The sequence below is a fragment of the Meriones unguiculatus genome, chromosome 8, assembly GCF_030254825.1.
Source record: "Meriones unguiculatus strain TT.TT164.6M chromosome 8, Bangor_MerUng_6.1, whole genome shotgun sequence".
NCBI lineage: Eukaryota > Metazoa > Chordata > Mammalia > Rodentia > Muridae > Meriones > Meriones unguiculatus.
This window is the reverse complement of record NC_083356.1, coordinates 74,766,715-74,783,965: the sequence shown is the minus strand read 5'-3', so window position 1 is coordinate 74,783,965 and position 17,251 is coordinate 74,766,715. Positions and strand designations below refer to the sequence as shown.

Genomic DNA, 17,251 nt, shown 5'->3' with positions numbered 1-17,251 from the left:
GGAACCGCTCTCGCTTGGTGCGCGCGCAGCTCGACGGGAGCGGTCGTTGGCCTCCGCCGTAGATTTCTCGTTGCTGAGGCAGCCGTTTAACCCCAACCCTGGACCCTTCCGATGATCGTCCGTCGCCCCTCCGGGTACCTCGGACCTCAGGGCTCAGGAGGTGGGCGAGGAACGCTTCTTTTCACAGCTCTTTTCCTCGCGCCTCGTCCCTGACTTCCTCTCACCAGGCCCCTCGTAACCCGTTCTCCGCACAGCTCCCTTCCCACCTTGTGAACCCCGACCTCAAAGACCCCTACCCCAACCCGGTAGGTCAGGTAATGCCCTGGCAGCAGGATCCCGGCCCAGCGTCCTCTTCTGCGGCCCCCGCGTTCCCTCGGGGGCCCCGCCCTCATCAGCCCTTTCCCCGGGTTCCTCCCCAGGTCTGAGGCAGAACTCAACCGAATTTGCCATGCGGCCTTCCGATCACCGGTGAGTATGTCAGCCCCACCCCTCCCTTCCTCCGCATCCCAACACCCGCCCACCCATCTCCTCCCTTTTCAGGAGCCTCCCGCCTCCCTTTCCTAATCCCACTCCTTCCTCTTCCTCAGAAATGGGGCCCTGCCCTCCCACTCTTCTCCAGCCGCCTCCTGCTCACAGCGTTGTCCCCCTCATCCAGCCTACCTTCAGTCCTGCATGGTTTCCCAGTCAAAAACTCTCCTTATGCTGGCCACTTTCTAAGCTACCAGTAGTAACTATCTCCTTTTTGTGGTCACCCTCCAAACTCACCATCCTTCATTTCTCATACCCAAAGATGGGTTTTTAAAGTACTCCTCGATGAAATCTTGATTCACTCCTTTTTGGTAATTTCTTTTTGTTTATGCACCCCCCTTTTTGAGACAGTTGTTAATCCCAAAAATGGGAGTAGAAGGACCGCCGACCCAAATCGTCATTGTCAAATCAGTTAAAGCAAACAAAGCAAGCTTTTTTTATTCCTGTTTACAGAATGCCTCCTCCTAAGGTGAGGCTCAAGTCATTGTCAGATGTGAGGAAGACAAGGCTTTTAGAGCTCCAGTAGGGGTTGTCAAATGGGGTATTTAGTAAACAAAATAGGTGGGGTACAGGAGCAGGACATAAGCATACCCATCAGTCCTCAGGACATCCTGAAACAAGACAGGGTTGCAGGGTGGGCAGAACAGTCACTCAGGTGGTCCTTTGAAACAAAGGTAGGGTTGCAAGATGGTTATAAACAACTTTTTGAAACCGACATGATCGCCATCCCTGGAACAGGGGGTACAGAACCATTTGTAGTTAAGGTTACAGAGAAATTGTCCCCACAAAAAAAGAAAAACAAACACATTGATTTTAGAATCAGAGATTCCAGTGCAACATTCGCTGCAGATCTTGCCAACATAAAGACAGTATTCTTTTTTATAATTTGGTTTTTTTTTAGAGACAGGGTTTCTCTGTGTAACCATGGCTGTCCTGAAACTCACTCTGTAGACCATGCGATCCTTGAACTCACAGAAACCTGCCTCTGCCTCCCAAGTGGTAGGATTAAAGGCACATGCCACCACAGCCCAACTTGTTTTTTTGAGTCAGGTTCTTTATATGTGTCCCTGGCTGCAGTTCACGCTGGCCTTGAACTCACAGAGCTCTGCCTGCCTCAGCCTCCCAAAACAGATTAAAGGCCTATACCATCAACCCAGCTTTTTCTTTTCTTTATTTTATTTATTTATTGTTATTTTAAAATGACATTTTAAAAATTGTGTTTAGTGTGTGTTTGTGGGCAATGGAATGTTAGTACATATGGAAGTCAACAGCTTTCTAGACTTTGTTTTTTGTTTTTTGTTGTTTGTTTTGATGTTTTTGTTTTTTGAGATAGGGTTTCACTGTGTAGCTTTTGCTGTCCTGGTTTTGCTTTGCAGACCTATGTGAGTTCTAGAGCTCTTCTACGGTGTGAGTCTAGGGATTCAACTAGGGTCTTCGGGCTTGTCACCAAGCACTTTTACCAGCTGAACTCCAGTATTTCTTTTAAGGAGAAATATTTCTGTATAGGAATGTTAAGGTAGCAATACACTAGACTTAATTCCAGACCTTGGGCAGGGCCTCACTCCTCATCCAGAAGTTTTCTAGGAGTCTCGTTAGACTATTAACTTTGTTTACAGTAAAAATGATACCCTAATTTTTTGCATCCTTGTGATCTAGGGTTCTAATTACTGTAAACCTGTCAGGCCGGTGTCAGTAACTATGGAACATTTGTAATCACTTTAGAATTCTTTAGCAGACCTTTGAGTAATTTCAGAAGTCGCCTATATGTGACTGTTGTTTAGACATAAAATGTGGCCATGAGTAATGGCACTTGCCTTTACTTTAATACCAGGTGTTCTTGGGAGGCTGGACAGGTGCAGATGAAATTCAGTGAGTTTGAAACCAGCCTGGTCTAGTGAATTCCAAGACAGCCAAGGCTACCTTAAAAATAAAAAAATACATATATACAAATTCAAGTCTTTGGAAGTTCATACTCACTTGACTTTCTCATTCTTTGGGTATCTTTTATTAACTTTTTTTTGTTTTGTTTTTTCTCATGACAGGGTTTCTCTGTGTATCTCTGGCTATCCTTGAACTCCAAAGACAATGCTGGCCTTGAACTCAGAGATCTACCTGCCTCTGCCTCCCGAGCACTGGTATTAAAGGCATTTAATACCAGCACTCCCAGCTGGCTAACTTCTTAAATCTGTTAAGAATATATTTGAATAAACCCCAACCTTTCTTCATGTCTTTGAGAGAGCCAAGGATTGAGCTTTACCTGAGTTGCAGTACCTGAGAAGAATTCCTCAGGCTAGCGTGCTTTATTAGGGTTGCTGGCCCAGCTAATACTTACTGGCCCTTTGAAGTTTAGCTTCTCCCAGAAGTCTTTCCCCCTACTTCTGGCTCTAGCAATTCTAGACGCTTCATTAGAGCATTGCTTTCCAAAGTTTTTATTACAGTTATGATCAGCTATTGGATCTTTCACTTGATTAATGCTGTCTGCTAGTGCCCAACTACTCTTGTAGGTACGCTGGTATCAGAAACAGACAAACACAAAGTCCTGTCTCCTTGGAATTTACCAAGATGACAGTGGTGTGAAAATAAAAATAAAATGTACTTGGGGCCAGCCTGTCTTCAAAGTGAGTCCAGCCAAGGCTACACAGAAATTTCCCTGTCTTGAAAAAAACAAAAAAAAAACACGAAACTTGTCAGGTGATGAGAAATGAGGTAAAACATCAGAATAGATTAGAAAGATAGCTCTGTGGGTAAAGTGCTTACCATGAAATGACCCATATAAACTTACTAGTGTGAAAACTGGATGCAGAAACATGCATTTAATCCTAGTATTGAAGTAGAGACGGCAACAACCCCAGAGCTTGCTGGCCAGCTATCTAGCAGAATCAGTGAGTAAGTTCAGAGAGACCCTGTCTCAGAAAATAAGAGTGTGAAGTATGGACATGGAGAGATGCCTCAGTGGTTAAGACTATACTGCTCTTGCAGAGGGCCTGAGTTCAGGTTCCATCACCCATATCCGGTGGCTCACAAACTGCTGGAACTCCAGCTGCATGGGATACAATGCCTTTGGCTTCCACAAGCGCCTGCATGTGCACATACCCCTACAAACACATAACTTAAAGATATTTAATAAAAAAAAGGGTTTTAATTGTACATAAGTGTTTTGTTTACATGTGTCTGTGTACCATGTGGGTGCTTGATGCCTAGAGCTGAGAAGGTCTGACCCCCTGGCACTGGAGTTGTAGATGGTTGAAAACCCCATGTGGTTACTAGGAAACAAACCCAGAGACTCTGCAAGAGCTGCAAGTGCTCTTAACCCCTGAACTGTCATTCTAGCCCCTTAAAGACAATTATAAAATTACACTTATTTCTACTAGGTATGGTGGCACATGCCTTTGATCCTTGTATTCTAGGCAAAGACAGATGTATCTTTGAGTTGGAAGCTAGCCGGTTCTATCTAGTAACAGGCCAGCCAGAGCTACATAGTGAGACCTTGGGTCCATTTCCTCCTTTTTTTGTAGAGTAAAAGTGAAATTGCATGTTATTTGGGACAGGAGGCACTATAACAGCAGTTCTCAATCTTGGGGTGGCATATCAGTTATCCCCCATATCAGATACATTATGATTCACACCAGTATCAAACTTAGAGTTAAGTAGCAATGAAATATTATGGTTGTGGTCACCACAACATGAAGAACTGTATTACAGGGTTGCAGCATTAGGAAGGGTGAGAACCATTGTACTGTGGTAGGCATGTGGGAGTCCGAGAACAACTTGAAGGAGTCATTTCTTCACTCCCGAGTTGTCTCTGAGTCTGTTAGGTTTGGCAGTAAACACCTTTACTTACTGACCCATCTCGGCCCTTTTGAAACATTTTTAATGTATTGTGTGTGTGTGTGTTTGTTTAGGTCAGATGACAAGCTTTGTAAACTTTATTTGTGGATTTCACGTCATGTGCCCCCAAACCACTTATCTCCCCGTCCCTTTGTACTTTCCCTCCATCCTTGCAACCTCCTCAAAAGAAAATAAATCTCATGGAAGGTATAGTGTATCACACTGTGTCCCACAATACAGTTTTCTGTCCTCACTTCTTTGCTTGCAAATGTTCATTGTCTGGTTTGAGGCCATCTGCTATCAATACTAGAACCTCATGGGGACTCCTTTCAGATATCCTATTGTTGCCCTGAGTCATGGAGATCCTGTAGCTTTGGCTTTGTAGGACTGACCCCTTGACGTGCTCCTGCAGTTCATTGGTGGGTAGATGTTGAGGTAGTCCAACTCAGAGCTCTGGGTCTGGGCCTGGGTGGTGTCTGAGTTGATAAACCTGCCAGTTCTCCTGCACCCTCACCACCAGGGGGAGCTCTCCAGCACTCCCCCAGGTAGCTCAGCCAGTGGCCAGCTGGCAGGGAGCAAAGCAAACTGTTGCCCTCTGGCATACAGTGCTCACTCATAATTGCAGTGACTGATCACAAGCCAGAGCTAAGAAGAGGAACCATAGTTTCCTGTGTTTTCTTGCTAGGCGGTTCATCCAAAGTAACACTTCCTGAAGATAAGCTGAGCACTAGATGCCAGCCTTTACTGCAGTGGTTCTAAACGTTAATAATGCTTCCACCCTTTAATACAGTTCTCCATGTTGTGGTGACCCCTTCCACAAAATTTTGTTGCCACTTCATAACTAATTTTGCTACTGTTATTCATCATAATGTAAATACCTGATAAATGACCCCAGCGGGAGTTCAACGAGTTCCTAAGGAGGGGGGAAAAGAATGAAGTGGCGACAAGGAGACACAAAGAATGAGAGCAAGTCTATAGTCTGATCTCGCTCTCGTTTATTTGAAAAATTTCACACAACTTTATAGGGAGAAGGCAGGAAGGGAAAATGTGTCAGCAATGTAGTTTATAAAATATAACAGGATGATTAATGATGATGCAGAACACCGCAAGAATGTTTACTAAAAGAGATACTACAAGAATGTCAGTTAAGATATCTCAAAATGTCTAGCCTGACACACAGATGTCTCATAGGTTCCAGAAACGTAAATCTCTCACCTACGACCTTGTTGCAGCTGTCTGTAACTTTCCACTAGCTGGCCTTGGCTCCCGGCAGTGATCCCCTGGAAATTGCAACCTATAGGTTGCTTCATAGGCTTAGGTAAAAAGGGCAAAGATGAAATGTAGCCCTAGGGAAAGATCTTGTTGTCCAGTGCTATTGTAAATCCAGTGGCATTGCAAAGTTGGGGTTAAACTGCAGGCCAAGCTGCTTAGGATTGGGTTTGGCTGGGAAGAAAGCCCTGAATAACTGCCATCATGGACTCTATCTTGCTCCAGCCTCCATAAGGCTGCTTTCTCATCCATGATATGCTGATCTACTCCAGCATTGCTTCAACATTTCAGGCAGAGAAAGGCCAGAGTTAGGTTCTGTTGCTGGAAAGACATTCTCAGACATTGTACATGTCACTCCTGATGACATTTCTACTTGTCATAACAGTTTTAGGGCCACACCTAATTCCAAGAAAAGCTGAGGGAAGGGCGCCTATTACTAAGCAGAAATAGAGAATGGCTTTGAGAGGTATTACAATGGCTCTGATTTCTGGATAACTGGTCAGTCCAGCTGATGATGTTTCTTTTGCCACTCAGCGTTCATCTCCCAATCCTGAACAGGCTGATGAGATCACTGAAGAGTCTTTGATCTCTGACATTCAGAAACTGAAGGAGAAGCGAGACATGCTGGACAGGGAGATTACCCAGTTGGTATCAGAGTAAGTCTTTGTTATTTTATTTTCTAAGACTCTCCTGTACCCCAGGCTGGCCTTAGACTTGCTATATGGCTGATAACATTGAGCTGATCATTCTGTCTCCTCTTAGTGGTGTGGGCAGCCACATCTAGTTTTCTGAGCAAGTCTTGCTGTCACCCTAGTGTGATTAAGATAACTTTGAGGCTGGGGGCTTGAGAGATGGCTCAGAGGTTAAGAGCACTGGCTATTCTTCCAAAGGTTCTGAGTTCAATTCCCAGCTACCAATGGTGACTCATAATCATCTGTAGTGAGATCTGGTGTGCAAGCACACATGCAGGCAGAATGTGGTATAAATAAATATTTAAAAAAAAATCAGGCAATTGTGAAGTGCTTGCCTCACATGCACAAAGCCCTGGTTTCCATCCCCACTGCAGTGGAGTTCTGTGGCAGAGTACTCACTTGTTGTCCATAAGGCCTTAGGATTGATCCTAAGTCATATACAGACATTCTTAACTTTTAATTAGTGCCTATCAACAGAAACCCAGCTGCAGTAGGATGGCATATAAAAGATTCTAAATTGGACTCTGAGTATATTTGCAACCCTTCTGGGAAGTCAGGTTGGGACAAGCCTAAAACCAGGGTCTCGGAAGCTTTTGGAAGTGGAAGCAGTGGCTATTCTGGGCTATTCTGGTCTCTTTCTGGTGCTACTTTCTAGGCACAGGTGACTACTGCGGGTCCTTTCAGTGTGGAGTTTCAGCATCTAGGAAAATCTATCTTCACAACTCCTGGCTTCTTCATGCTCCTTACTCCAGCCTCAGAGCAGAGGCTGAGCTGTACTGGGATGTATATTTTACATGAAGAAATCTGCCTAGTGACCTAAACTATGTGCTTATCTATGGCCAGGGTCACATAGTAACCATGTTTCTAAAAATGCCACCTTTAAGTGACAAGGTAACTTTGCTAGGTAAGAGAGGGTGAGCAGATCATCTGCCCATTATAAGCTTCAGAAAAGCAGGTTCCATCCTGTCATCACTGTCTCCCAGGCCTAGCACCTAGGAAATGTTATTTGTTAAATAGATGCTGAACAAATGTCTCGGTGTCCCCAGATCAGGGGTCATTATCAGCTTACCTAATCATGTTTGTTCTCCTTTGCTTTCCCCAGGGGCTACCGTGTGATTGAACTGGAGGAACATATCTCCCTCCTCCATGAGTACAATGATGTCAAGGATGTAGCACAGATGCTACTGGGCAAACTGGGTGAGTCTCAAGGGATGGGAAGGTGGCTCCTCCCCTCTCTGGGGGTGTTGGATTTTACTTTTTGGTCCCCTGACTTGCCCTTGCCAACTATCCCACTCTTAGAAACAACCCTGCTCTGGGAATACTCCAGCCACTTTTCTGACCAACCTCTGCTCCCCCTGAGTACCCTGTAAAGCAGGTGTGCAGCTCTTGCTTTAGTCCCCAGGATCTCAAGCATAGGTCCTACTTTGGTGCAAGTTTGAACAGGAAGGACTAAGGGTACCCTGTTCTTCCATGGTCTGCAGAGTCATTGAGATACCATGGATACCTCTGATAACCAACTTGCTTAAATGGCAGCAAGGACCAGGGCAGCTGCGCAGCTCTTTATGATAAACAGTGGGATTTAGATCTTCTTCCAGCTAAATCCAGAGTCTTCCAAGGCAGACACCTGTGTGTTTGGGATGACTAGAGCAGCCTGCCATGGAAATCAGCCTGGTTTTCGGTAAGATACTGTGTAGATGCCTTATGTAAGCTCAGTAGCATTTTGCACTGGCTCAGTGTGGTATATCCTGATATTCTGCAGCCAGAGCTGTATTGTTGACCAGCTGCTGCCTGAGTTTTAGCACTTGATACAGAAATCCTGTTGGCATCCAAGGTCCCATAGCCCAGAGGAACCCAGATTTACAGCAGAGAGGAATTGTGTCATTGGGAATGGGTTACAGAGGAGGGAGCAAAAAATGGGAGGGAAACGAAAGTGTCCAAAAGGAGTGATCCAAGCCAAAAAAAAAAAAAAAATGTTGTAGCCAGATGTCATGGTGTATGTCTGAAATCCGAACACTCTGGAGGCTGAAGCAGGACGATCATAAGTTCAGGACCTGCTTGGATTCCATAGTGAGATCCTGTCACAACAACAACAGTAATAAAGGTGTTCTTGTTAGAATTCTGGTGGAGACTTGTCACCTCTAGTTCATGTGACCTGGAACTGGTGTCCTGTCACTTCCTGTCTTTCCACTGAATATTTACTGGGCATCTCCTCTGTACCAGGTGCTCTCAGGTGCTGGAACAGGGGTGAAACGTGGTTTGGGTTTACTGCTGATAACTGGCAGAATGGTCAGTCAGTAAATGAACAGAAATGCTACAATGTGTTAAGTTCTGTGAAGGAAACAGTGGAGATGGGAATACTAAGATCTGAAGATGGTGGCAGAGAGAACAAGATAGGTCCTAGGAGAGGCCTCTGAGGAGAGCCATCCCATTGTCGAAAAGGATAAGTCTCTTAGGCAGAGTAGCAAGAACAGCAGGCTCACACAGGCTGCAGCCTCAAAAGCTGGCTGTAGGCCATGCTGAAATGTTTGTTTGATGTGGGGTGTCCCGGCCAAGACCCCAGGGGCAAGGCTTGGAAAGAGAAACATGGGAAATCACCGTTGCCATTTAGCTAAGGTGTGAATCTGGGCTCCAGCGGTGGTGGTTGGGTGGTCAGGACAGTGTCCTTAGTTTGAGTTTTGACCTTCTTCAGTGGATAGTAACCCTTCCTTCATTTCTTTCAGCTGTGACCCGAGGTGTTACCACCAAGGACCTGTATCCAGATTTTGATCTAGACCTGAACGACTGAGCAGAATTGCGCGATTTCATCCACAGCACAGTCCACAGGGACAAGTGGATGGGACCATGAAGAGCAGAGAGCCCAGACAGTACATTCACGTGCTTTCCAGATTTAAAAAAGCAAAAACAAAACACTAGAAGTCCAAAATTTTTTAAAGAGCCCAAACTAAATTTGGGGTGGGTCCTAGAAAAGAGGGGTGTTGGGAAGGGTCCGATTTGTTAGTGCCAAGGTTTCTAAATATATTTGTGAATGGATGTGTGTGGTTGTCCCTTTTGTTTTAAGCATATGAGCAGTCTCTATGGTTCTGGTCCATGTCCTCTACTAGCCCCAGACATGCCTTCTGTTGAGCACGTCAGCTTATTCCTGCTGAGTCTCATAGCTGTAACCTCTACATCCGTGAGGATCCTTTTCTTTGTTTGTTTGTTTGTTTGTTTGTTTGTTTTGAGACAGGGTTTCTCTGTAGCCTGGAAATAACTGGAACTTGCTCTGTAGACCAGTCTGTCCTGGAACTCACAGTGATCCACCTGCCTCTGCCTCCCTGAATGCTGGAATTAACTGCCAACATTGTTAAATATCAAATTTCGACTGTCATTGTATAAAATTCAGGAGGCTGGAGAGGTGGCTGATGATGAGCTGTGTATTTGATTCTCAGAACACCCACATAAAGGTAGGAGAGAATCTTTCTCAGAGCTGTTCTCACCTATTGTGCACCACAGCACACATGCACCCCCCACACACATACACACACATACAATATGCATACATGAACATTAATAATGTCTCAATAATTCTATTTTTATGTTTTCGAGATGGGGTTTTTCTGTGGAACCCCAGCTGGAACTCACTATAGACCAGGCTGGCCTCCTGGCTTATGTCTTGATTCTAAAGGAGAAAAAGTTAATATGTTCAGCTTTCTCAGAAGGATCTCCCTTGCAAGTTGATGTTGAGAATGGGAATCACAACCCCCATTTGTAACTCAGGCGAGGATGAACTACTGCTGTCCTCTGCTCATTACATGTAAACAGCTCACCTGTTTAGAGCACTGGCTACTCTTCCAGAGCACCTGTGTTCAGTTCCCAGCACTCATAGAAATTCATAGCTTCCAGTTCCAGAGGACCCAGTATCCTCATCTGGCCTCCCTAAAGCAGCTAGGCCAGTGCTCTGTTCGCTGTGATAAAAAAATGGGATTTGCACTTTAGACTTGCAGCAAGTTCTGACTCCTCCAGCTACCCACCCCTGCTGGTGCTGCTTCTCACAGGGCCAGTGGACAGCTTGACGTGCAGTGAAGGAAGTGTAATCTCTAAAACCCAGCCTTAACTACACATGTGCAGTCCAGGGTCGGTAGGATTCGAGACAAGAGTTTATCTGTGTAGACCAGGCTGACCTTGAACTCAGATCTGTCTGTCTCTGCTTCCCTAAGTGCTAGGTTTTCAGGCCTGCACCACCACTGCCCAGTTAACTGCACACCTTAATCCCAGCATTCAGGAGGCAGAGGCAGGCAGGCAAATATCAGGGCTACACAGTGAAACCCTGTCTCAAGTTAGTTCCTACCGCACATGTTCGCAGCTCACAACCACTCCCACTCCAGCCCCCTCTTGGGGCCTCTGCAGGCACCCCTCTCCCACACAGACATACAGACATACATACACATGAATTTTTTTTTTCTTTTAAATATGTGTATGTGAGTGCCCAAGGCCTCAGAGGCTTAGGATTTCTTTGGAGCTGGAGTTATAGGCAGCTTGAGTGTCTGACGTAGGTGCTGGGAACTGATCCCTGGTCCTATAACATCCCTCCAGCACCAAATCTTTTATTTTTTAATGTCTGCTGCTGGGCATGGTAGTGGTATGTCTTTAATATCAGTACTTGAAAAGCAGCAGAGAGGGGCTGAAGAGATGGCTCAGAGGTTAAGAGCACTGGCTGTTCTTCCAAAGGTCCTCCTGAGTTCAATTCCCAGCAACCATATGGTGGCTCACAACCATCTATACTGTGATCTGGTGTCCACTTCCTGGCCTACACGCACACATGCAGGTAGACTGTATAATTTTCAAAAAAGAAAAGCAGTGCAGAGAGCCAGGCAGACAGTGGTGTACGCTTGTAATCCCAGCACTTGGGAGAGGCAGACCTGGTCTACAAAGCAAGAACAGGATAGCCAAGGCTACACAGAGAAACCCTGTCTCAAAAGAAAGGGGGGTGGTGGGAGACAAGATACAAAAGACACAACTTTGAAAGGCCTCATTTCTCATTTGTGTTGCAGGCCATTGTCAACACAGTCACGTGGTCCAAATAGGGAGGTTGGGATAAAGATGAGCACAAGTGTTCAATAGGAATTAGGCCCAAAAACCAAACTTCTGGAGGACTTGGTAGGCAGCCACACTGCTCGTGACCCAGCAACCTAGCACCTGGACCATTTCCCCAGTGACTCATGTTTGTGCTCTGGCCCTATTCCTGACATCTTTCCAGTTCACAGGGAGATCCATCCCCATGTCACTTTTTCCCAGGAAGCAGCCACTGGTGGTTGGCCTTTCCTAGCCATTCTTGCACTTTATATCATAATGGGCCTGGCAGACAAGAATGTGGTAGAGTTCCAGGTCAGGAAACAGCATGTTAGACACTCAGGTCAGAATAGATGGTAGCCCCAAGACAGGAATTCAGTTTGGATGGAAAGTGACTTGGGATTGTGACAAGCAGTCAGGTCCACTAACTAGCTCTGCACTTGCATCAATCATAAGCACCCAAGGAGGGCACCACACCAGGGAGGAAAATTCCTCCAGGTCCAGCTCAGTGTCAGAACAGCTCTCCTGTGCTAGTGGCAGGCACCAGCCTGTTGGGGCAGTGCCCGCTCAGATGTGCTTAATAGGCAGCATGTGGGCAGGGACAGAGGAGGCGAAGTAATCATACATCCAAATTAGTTACAAGCCAAAGGTGTCAGACAAGGGCTGGCCACTGCAGTGACCAGGTATTTCCCCAGCTCTGCTCTGGACCTGCGCCCCTCACCTGAGGCATCTTACTGACAATGGACTAAGGTTCTGTAGAGTGCTCCCTGCCCAGATTGAGCCAGGTGATGCACAGGACGTGCCAAGTAGCCCAGCTGCCTGGCTCGAGGCTAGCTAAGCACCATCGAGCACCGTCCTGACGCCCAAGGGAGGATTGGCTTTTCTTTTTTTAAGATTTATTATGTATACAGTAGTTTGCCTGCATGTGTGCCTGCAGGTCAGAAGAGGGCACCAGACCTCATTACAGATGGTTGTGGTTGCTGGGAATTGAACTCAGGACCTCTGGAAGAACAACCAGTGCTCTCAACCTCTGAGCCACTTCTCCAGTCCCAGGACTGGCTTTTCTTGAAGAAATTATCCCAAGACCCAGGAAAGCCTAAGGATTGCTACATTTAGGCCCAGCCCTGGGTACATGGGGATACTAGTGTGTCTGGAGGTGGGGGTTGGCCTGGAGCTCATCTTCCTGCCTCTGAAATGCTACAATTGTGGGTATGCAACCACTGTTTAGTGAGGATCTAGAATTTGAATCCAGAGCTCTCTGAATTCTCAGGTCCAATATTTTAGTCACAAACCTCTGTTAGGTTTCTCAGAAATTGTATCTACCCTTGGCTAGGTACAGTGGCACATGGCTTTAAACTCAGCATTCAAGAAGTAGAGGCAGGCAGTCCACGGCCAGCCTGGCCTGGTTAGTCCAGGTTACCCAGGGACATACAGTGAGACTCTGTCTCAACGTAGGGAGGGACTAAGGGTGTAACTCAGTATTAGAGCATTTGTCCAGCTTGTACATAGACCTGAGCACCACAAGATAATACTATGCATTTGAAATGCGGACCCCCAGTGCTTAGGAACTCTGAGTTTGCAGGCCCAGAGCTTTGCCTTTTATAAGTTTGAAAAGAGTTGTGTGTGAGCCTCGCGGTGGTGATGTTTCACACCTTTAATCCCAGCACGTAGGAGGCAGAGGGAGGCCAGCCTGGTCCACAGTGAGCCCAGGACAACCAGGGTTACACAGAGACACCCTGTCTTGAAAAAAAGAACGTGTGTTATGGAGGTTGTGAGGTGCTGTGAGGGCAGGGCCTTCACAGGCCAGAAAGGGCATTGGCTGCCTTGGATCAGGTGTTATAGGCGGTTGTGAGCCACCTGACCCACCATGGATACTGGGATTTGAACTCAAGTCCTTTGGAAGGGCAACAAATACTCTTAACCACTGAACTATCTCTCCAACTCATCTTTTTAAGTTTGATTTAGTTTTATTTGGCTTTTTGAGTCCAGAGGGTGGCCTTTCTGCCTTTACTTCCCAAGTGCTGAGAAATTTTGAAAATTTTCGTGCACCAGGGGATCAGCTGAGGAACTGTACCTGCCAGGCACTCTCCCACTGATCTACATCTAAGTATGTGTATGCGCTTGTTTGTGTGGGTGCACGGGCACATGGGTGCTTCTGTGCGGAGGGCAGAGGTCGAGAAGACGGCTTCGGGTGTTGTTCCCTAGATGCTGTCTGCCAGCTTTTTTTTTTTTTTTTTTTAAGGCAGGGTCTCTGTTTGGCTTGCATCTCCTGTTAGGCTAGCTGGCCAGTGAGTCCCATGGATTGTCCATCTCCACCTTTCCAGCACTAGGGTTACAACCATTTGCTGTTGCACCTAATTTTTACTTTATGTGTATGTGACTGTCTATTTAGGCTAAAGGTCTACATTGGTTGTCTTCCTCAGTCACTCACCACTTTTTTTTTTTTTTTTTTTTTTGAGACAGGGTTTCTCAGTGAAAGGGGAATTTACAGCTGGGCATGGTGGCACAAGCCTGTAATCCCAGCACTCAGGGAGGCAGAGGCAGGCAGATCACTGTGAGTTCTAGTCTAGCCTGGTCTTCAAAGCAAGTCAGGACAGCCAAGGCTACACAGAGAAACCCTGTCTCAAAAAAACAAAAAGGGGTGGGGCTGGAGAGGTGGCTCAGTGGTTAAGAGCACTGGCTACTCTTCCAAAGGACTTGGGTTCAATTCCCAGCACCCACACAGCAGCTCACAACGGTCTGTAACACCAATTCCAAGGAATCTGTCACCTTCACACTAATGTACATATAATAAAATTACATAAAATATTTTAAAAAGAATGAAAAAAGGGGAGCTTGCCAATTTGGCTGGGCTGGTTGACCAGTAAACCTTAGAGACAGTCCTGTCTCTGCCTCCTGAGTATTAGGATTACAGCTATCAATGCTGCTGTTATAAACTTTTTACATGAGTGATAGGGCTTGAACTAGTATCCTTATGTTTGCATGACAATTATTTTACCAACTGAGCCATCTCCCTAGTTCTCTTGCTCTCTGTTTGTTCTTGGAAATTGAACATAGAACCCCATGCATGATAGGCATGGGGTTACTGAACTAAACCCTCAGCTTGTTTTTTTTTTTTTTTTTTTTTTTATTGTTGTTGTTTTTTATTTTTTTGGTTGTTTTGTTTTGTTTCTGCTTTTCCAGATAGGGTTTCTCAGTCCTGAAATCACATTGTAGACGAGACTGGCCTTGAACTCACAGAAATCCACCTGCCTCTGTCTCTGCTGGGAATAAAGGCATGTGCCACCACACCTAACTTGATTTTTCTTTTTCAAGACACAGTTTCTCTGTGTAGCTCTCGGTGTCTTGGAACTTACTCTGTAGACCAGGCTGACCTTGAACTCAGAGATCTGTCTGTCTCTGCCTCTTGAGTGCTGGGACTAAAGGTGTGCGCCATCACTACCCAGTACCCCTTTTTACTATTCTGTTTTTGTTTTTAAATAAGTTATTTAAGATGGGGTCAGGAGGGCAGTTTCTAGAGTTGTCCATGATGGTATCTTTTTTTTTAAAATATTTATTTATTTTATGTATGTGAGTGTTCTATCTGCATTTACATCTGCCAGAAGAAGGAATCAGTTCACATTATAGATGGTTATGAGCCACCATGTGGTCGCTGGGAATTGAACTCATGACCTTTGAAAGACCAGACAGTGCTCTTAACAGCTGAGCCATCTCTCCAGCCCCATGATGGTATCTTTTACCTCTGCTGCTTCCTGCTGTTCCCTGGTGGCTCATGAAATGGCTTCCAAACACCAATAATAATGTCTTGACAAATCCCATTGCAAACCTGCCTGCCTCTAAACCATCCGTTGTACTTTCTGACCCCAAGTGCCAGACTGTCTCAAGGATATATCACCCAGAAGACCTGGTACTTGGCTGTTTGCCAGGAAGTCTTCTAGACCCTGGTTGGCTGCCTTTATTCCTTGGAGTTCATTTGTGAAACTGGTGGTGACCTTCACAGAAGGCTCCATCTTCATGAAGGATGTCTTTCTCTGGATCTCACCAAAGTCACTCTCGTGTAGGCCATTAAGATGGAATTCGTATTTGGGAAAGAAACATGTCTTGATTTTTAGTGTTTCCTGTGTTCTTTTATGGGGACTTGTACAGCCTGTATTTTTGGTAGAAATTTTTTTTTCAAATTGTATTGCCCTTTCTTCATTCAGTGGAAATGTGTGCAGGGTTTAAGGCAGCCTAGTAGGGTTGTGGTGTCATTTTCCTTGGTCAGACTGATGTTTAGGGAACCAGGTTCAACTCCCAGTACTCCCTGAGAATAGAATACTGTCTGCAACAACAATCTCTATCCAGGTAGGCCTTCTATGAAAATCCAGTAACAGTCAATGGAAAATAATCACCCCTTAAGCACCAATCATTTCAGGGAGCAGAAAGACACTGACAGTTGGAGAATATTGATTACTGAGTATATGAATGGAGAGAAAAGAACAGAAGGAAAAAACCCCAGCAAAGTAGGACTACTGGTTGGCTTTGGCTTGCTAGAGAAGTAGTGAGGGGAGTGTAAACAGAGGGGGGTGCTGTAGGGTAGAAGGTGAAGGAGATTTGGCTATAGGTCGACTGAGAGATGGAAAGAGAGAAATGCAACCATATAATGTAGAAGGGTTCCATCTTTCAGGAAGCTGAGCTAGAGCCCCTCAAAATAGGTCAGGGTGTGTCCTTTGGAAAAGCAAAAACAAGAATAATAAGGAGTGGGCAGACTGAGAAAAGAGAAGGACCTAGCTGGCCTGCTAAATTGACACTGGGAGTTAAATGAGCAAGAAATAGATGTGGGCAGTGGGGACATCTGGGTGGCTCTGTTGCTCTATTCAGTCTTGAGTTTCTTGTTCTTTCCCTGACTCCCAGAAGCCTGTCTGACCCTGTTCCTCCGAGATGGGCAATCCTTTTCTCCCATTCTTTCTTCCTAGGCTTCCTTTGGATGATCAGCTTACAGGTGCTGGCCCAGCTTCCCACTCTGGCCTGGGTGGGATGGTGAGAAGTCACCCAGAGGCTTAGGATAGAGACATCTGGCACAAATTGAAACAGCCCAGGCTGTGGCTATGCCTTCAGGAGCTCTGGTCACTGAGTAGTTTCAAGGTCTCTGCTAAGTGTTAAAAAGGTTAGTGCTGACATAAAAGTAGTTGATCTGGCTGTTGGACTGCCAGAACCTTTGCTCAAGGCAAGCAGCAAGATTTGAGAGTCCAGCAGCTTCCAATTAATTGAATTACTGGAAATTCCAGTCCCAGGGGATACACCTCTCTCTCCTGTGGGAAGTGCAAGCATGTGCTACAAAAGTACATGGAGGTAAAGCACCCATTCACATAAAGTAAAATGAAGTAAACAAAAGACAGTGTGTACTGCTCTTGCAGAGGATGCGAGTTAAGTTTCTAGCACTTAAAATGGACAGCTCACAACTACCTGTAACACCAGCTCTATAGAGATCTGGCCTCCCTAGGCACTGCAATCATGCACAGACTACAGACCCATAACACACACACACACACACACACACACACACACACACAATTAAACTTACTTTTTAAGAAAAAACTCAGGTATGATAGAGCATGCTTGTAATCCCCACTCTCAGGAGAATTGCCGCAAGTTTTGAAGCCAGCCTGGGCTTCATAGTACCAGGCAACCAGGGCTAGGTGCAAGATTCTGTCTAAAAATCAAGAGATTTTAAACAGATTCTTAGGATGCTTAAATAATGTACCAGGAAGAGGTAGGTCTTCTTTTCTTTCTTTCTTTTTCTTTTCTCTTTCCTTCTTTCTTTTTCGAGACAGGGTTTGTCTGTGTAGCCTTGGTTGTCTTGGATTCACTTTTATTTGAGGACCAGGCTAACCTCGAACTCACAG

The 17,251-nt window shown here is 45.5% G+C and overlaps 1 protein-coding gene across 1 annotated transcript; it reads left to right on the top strand.

Moving 5' to 3' along the window:
* Positions 1-80: 80 nt before the first annotated feature.
* Swi5 (SWI5 homologous recombination repair protein) lies at positions 81-9,347 on the top strand (the record flags this gene model as incomplete). Its single annotated transcript, XM_021663429.2, has 5 exons — positions 81-160; positions 420-468; positions 6,160-6,281; positions 7,420-7,514; positions 9,038-9,347. Coding segments are annotated over 5 exons (411 nt in total), but the record flags the coding sequence as incomplete, so codon positions are not given.
* Positions 9,348-17,251: the final 7,904 nt, after the last annotated feature.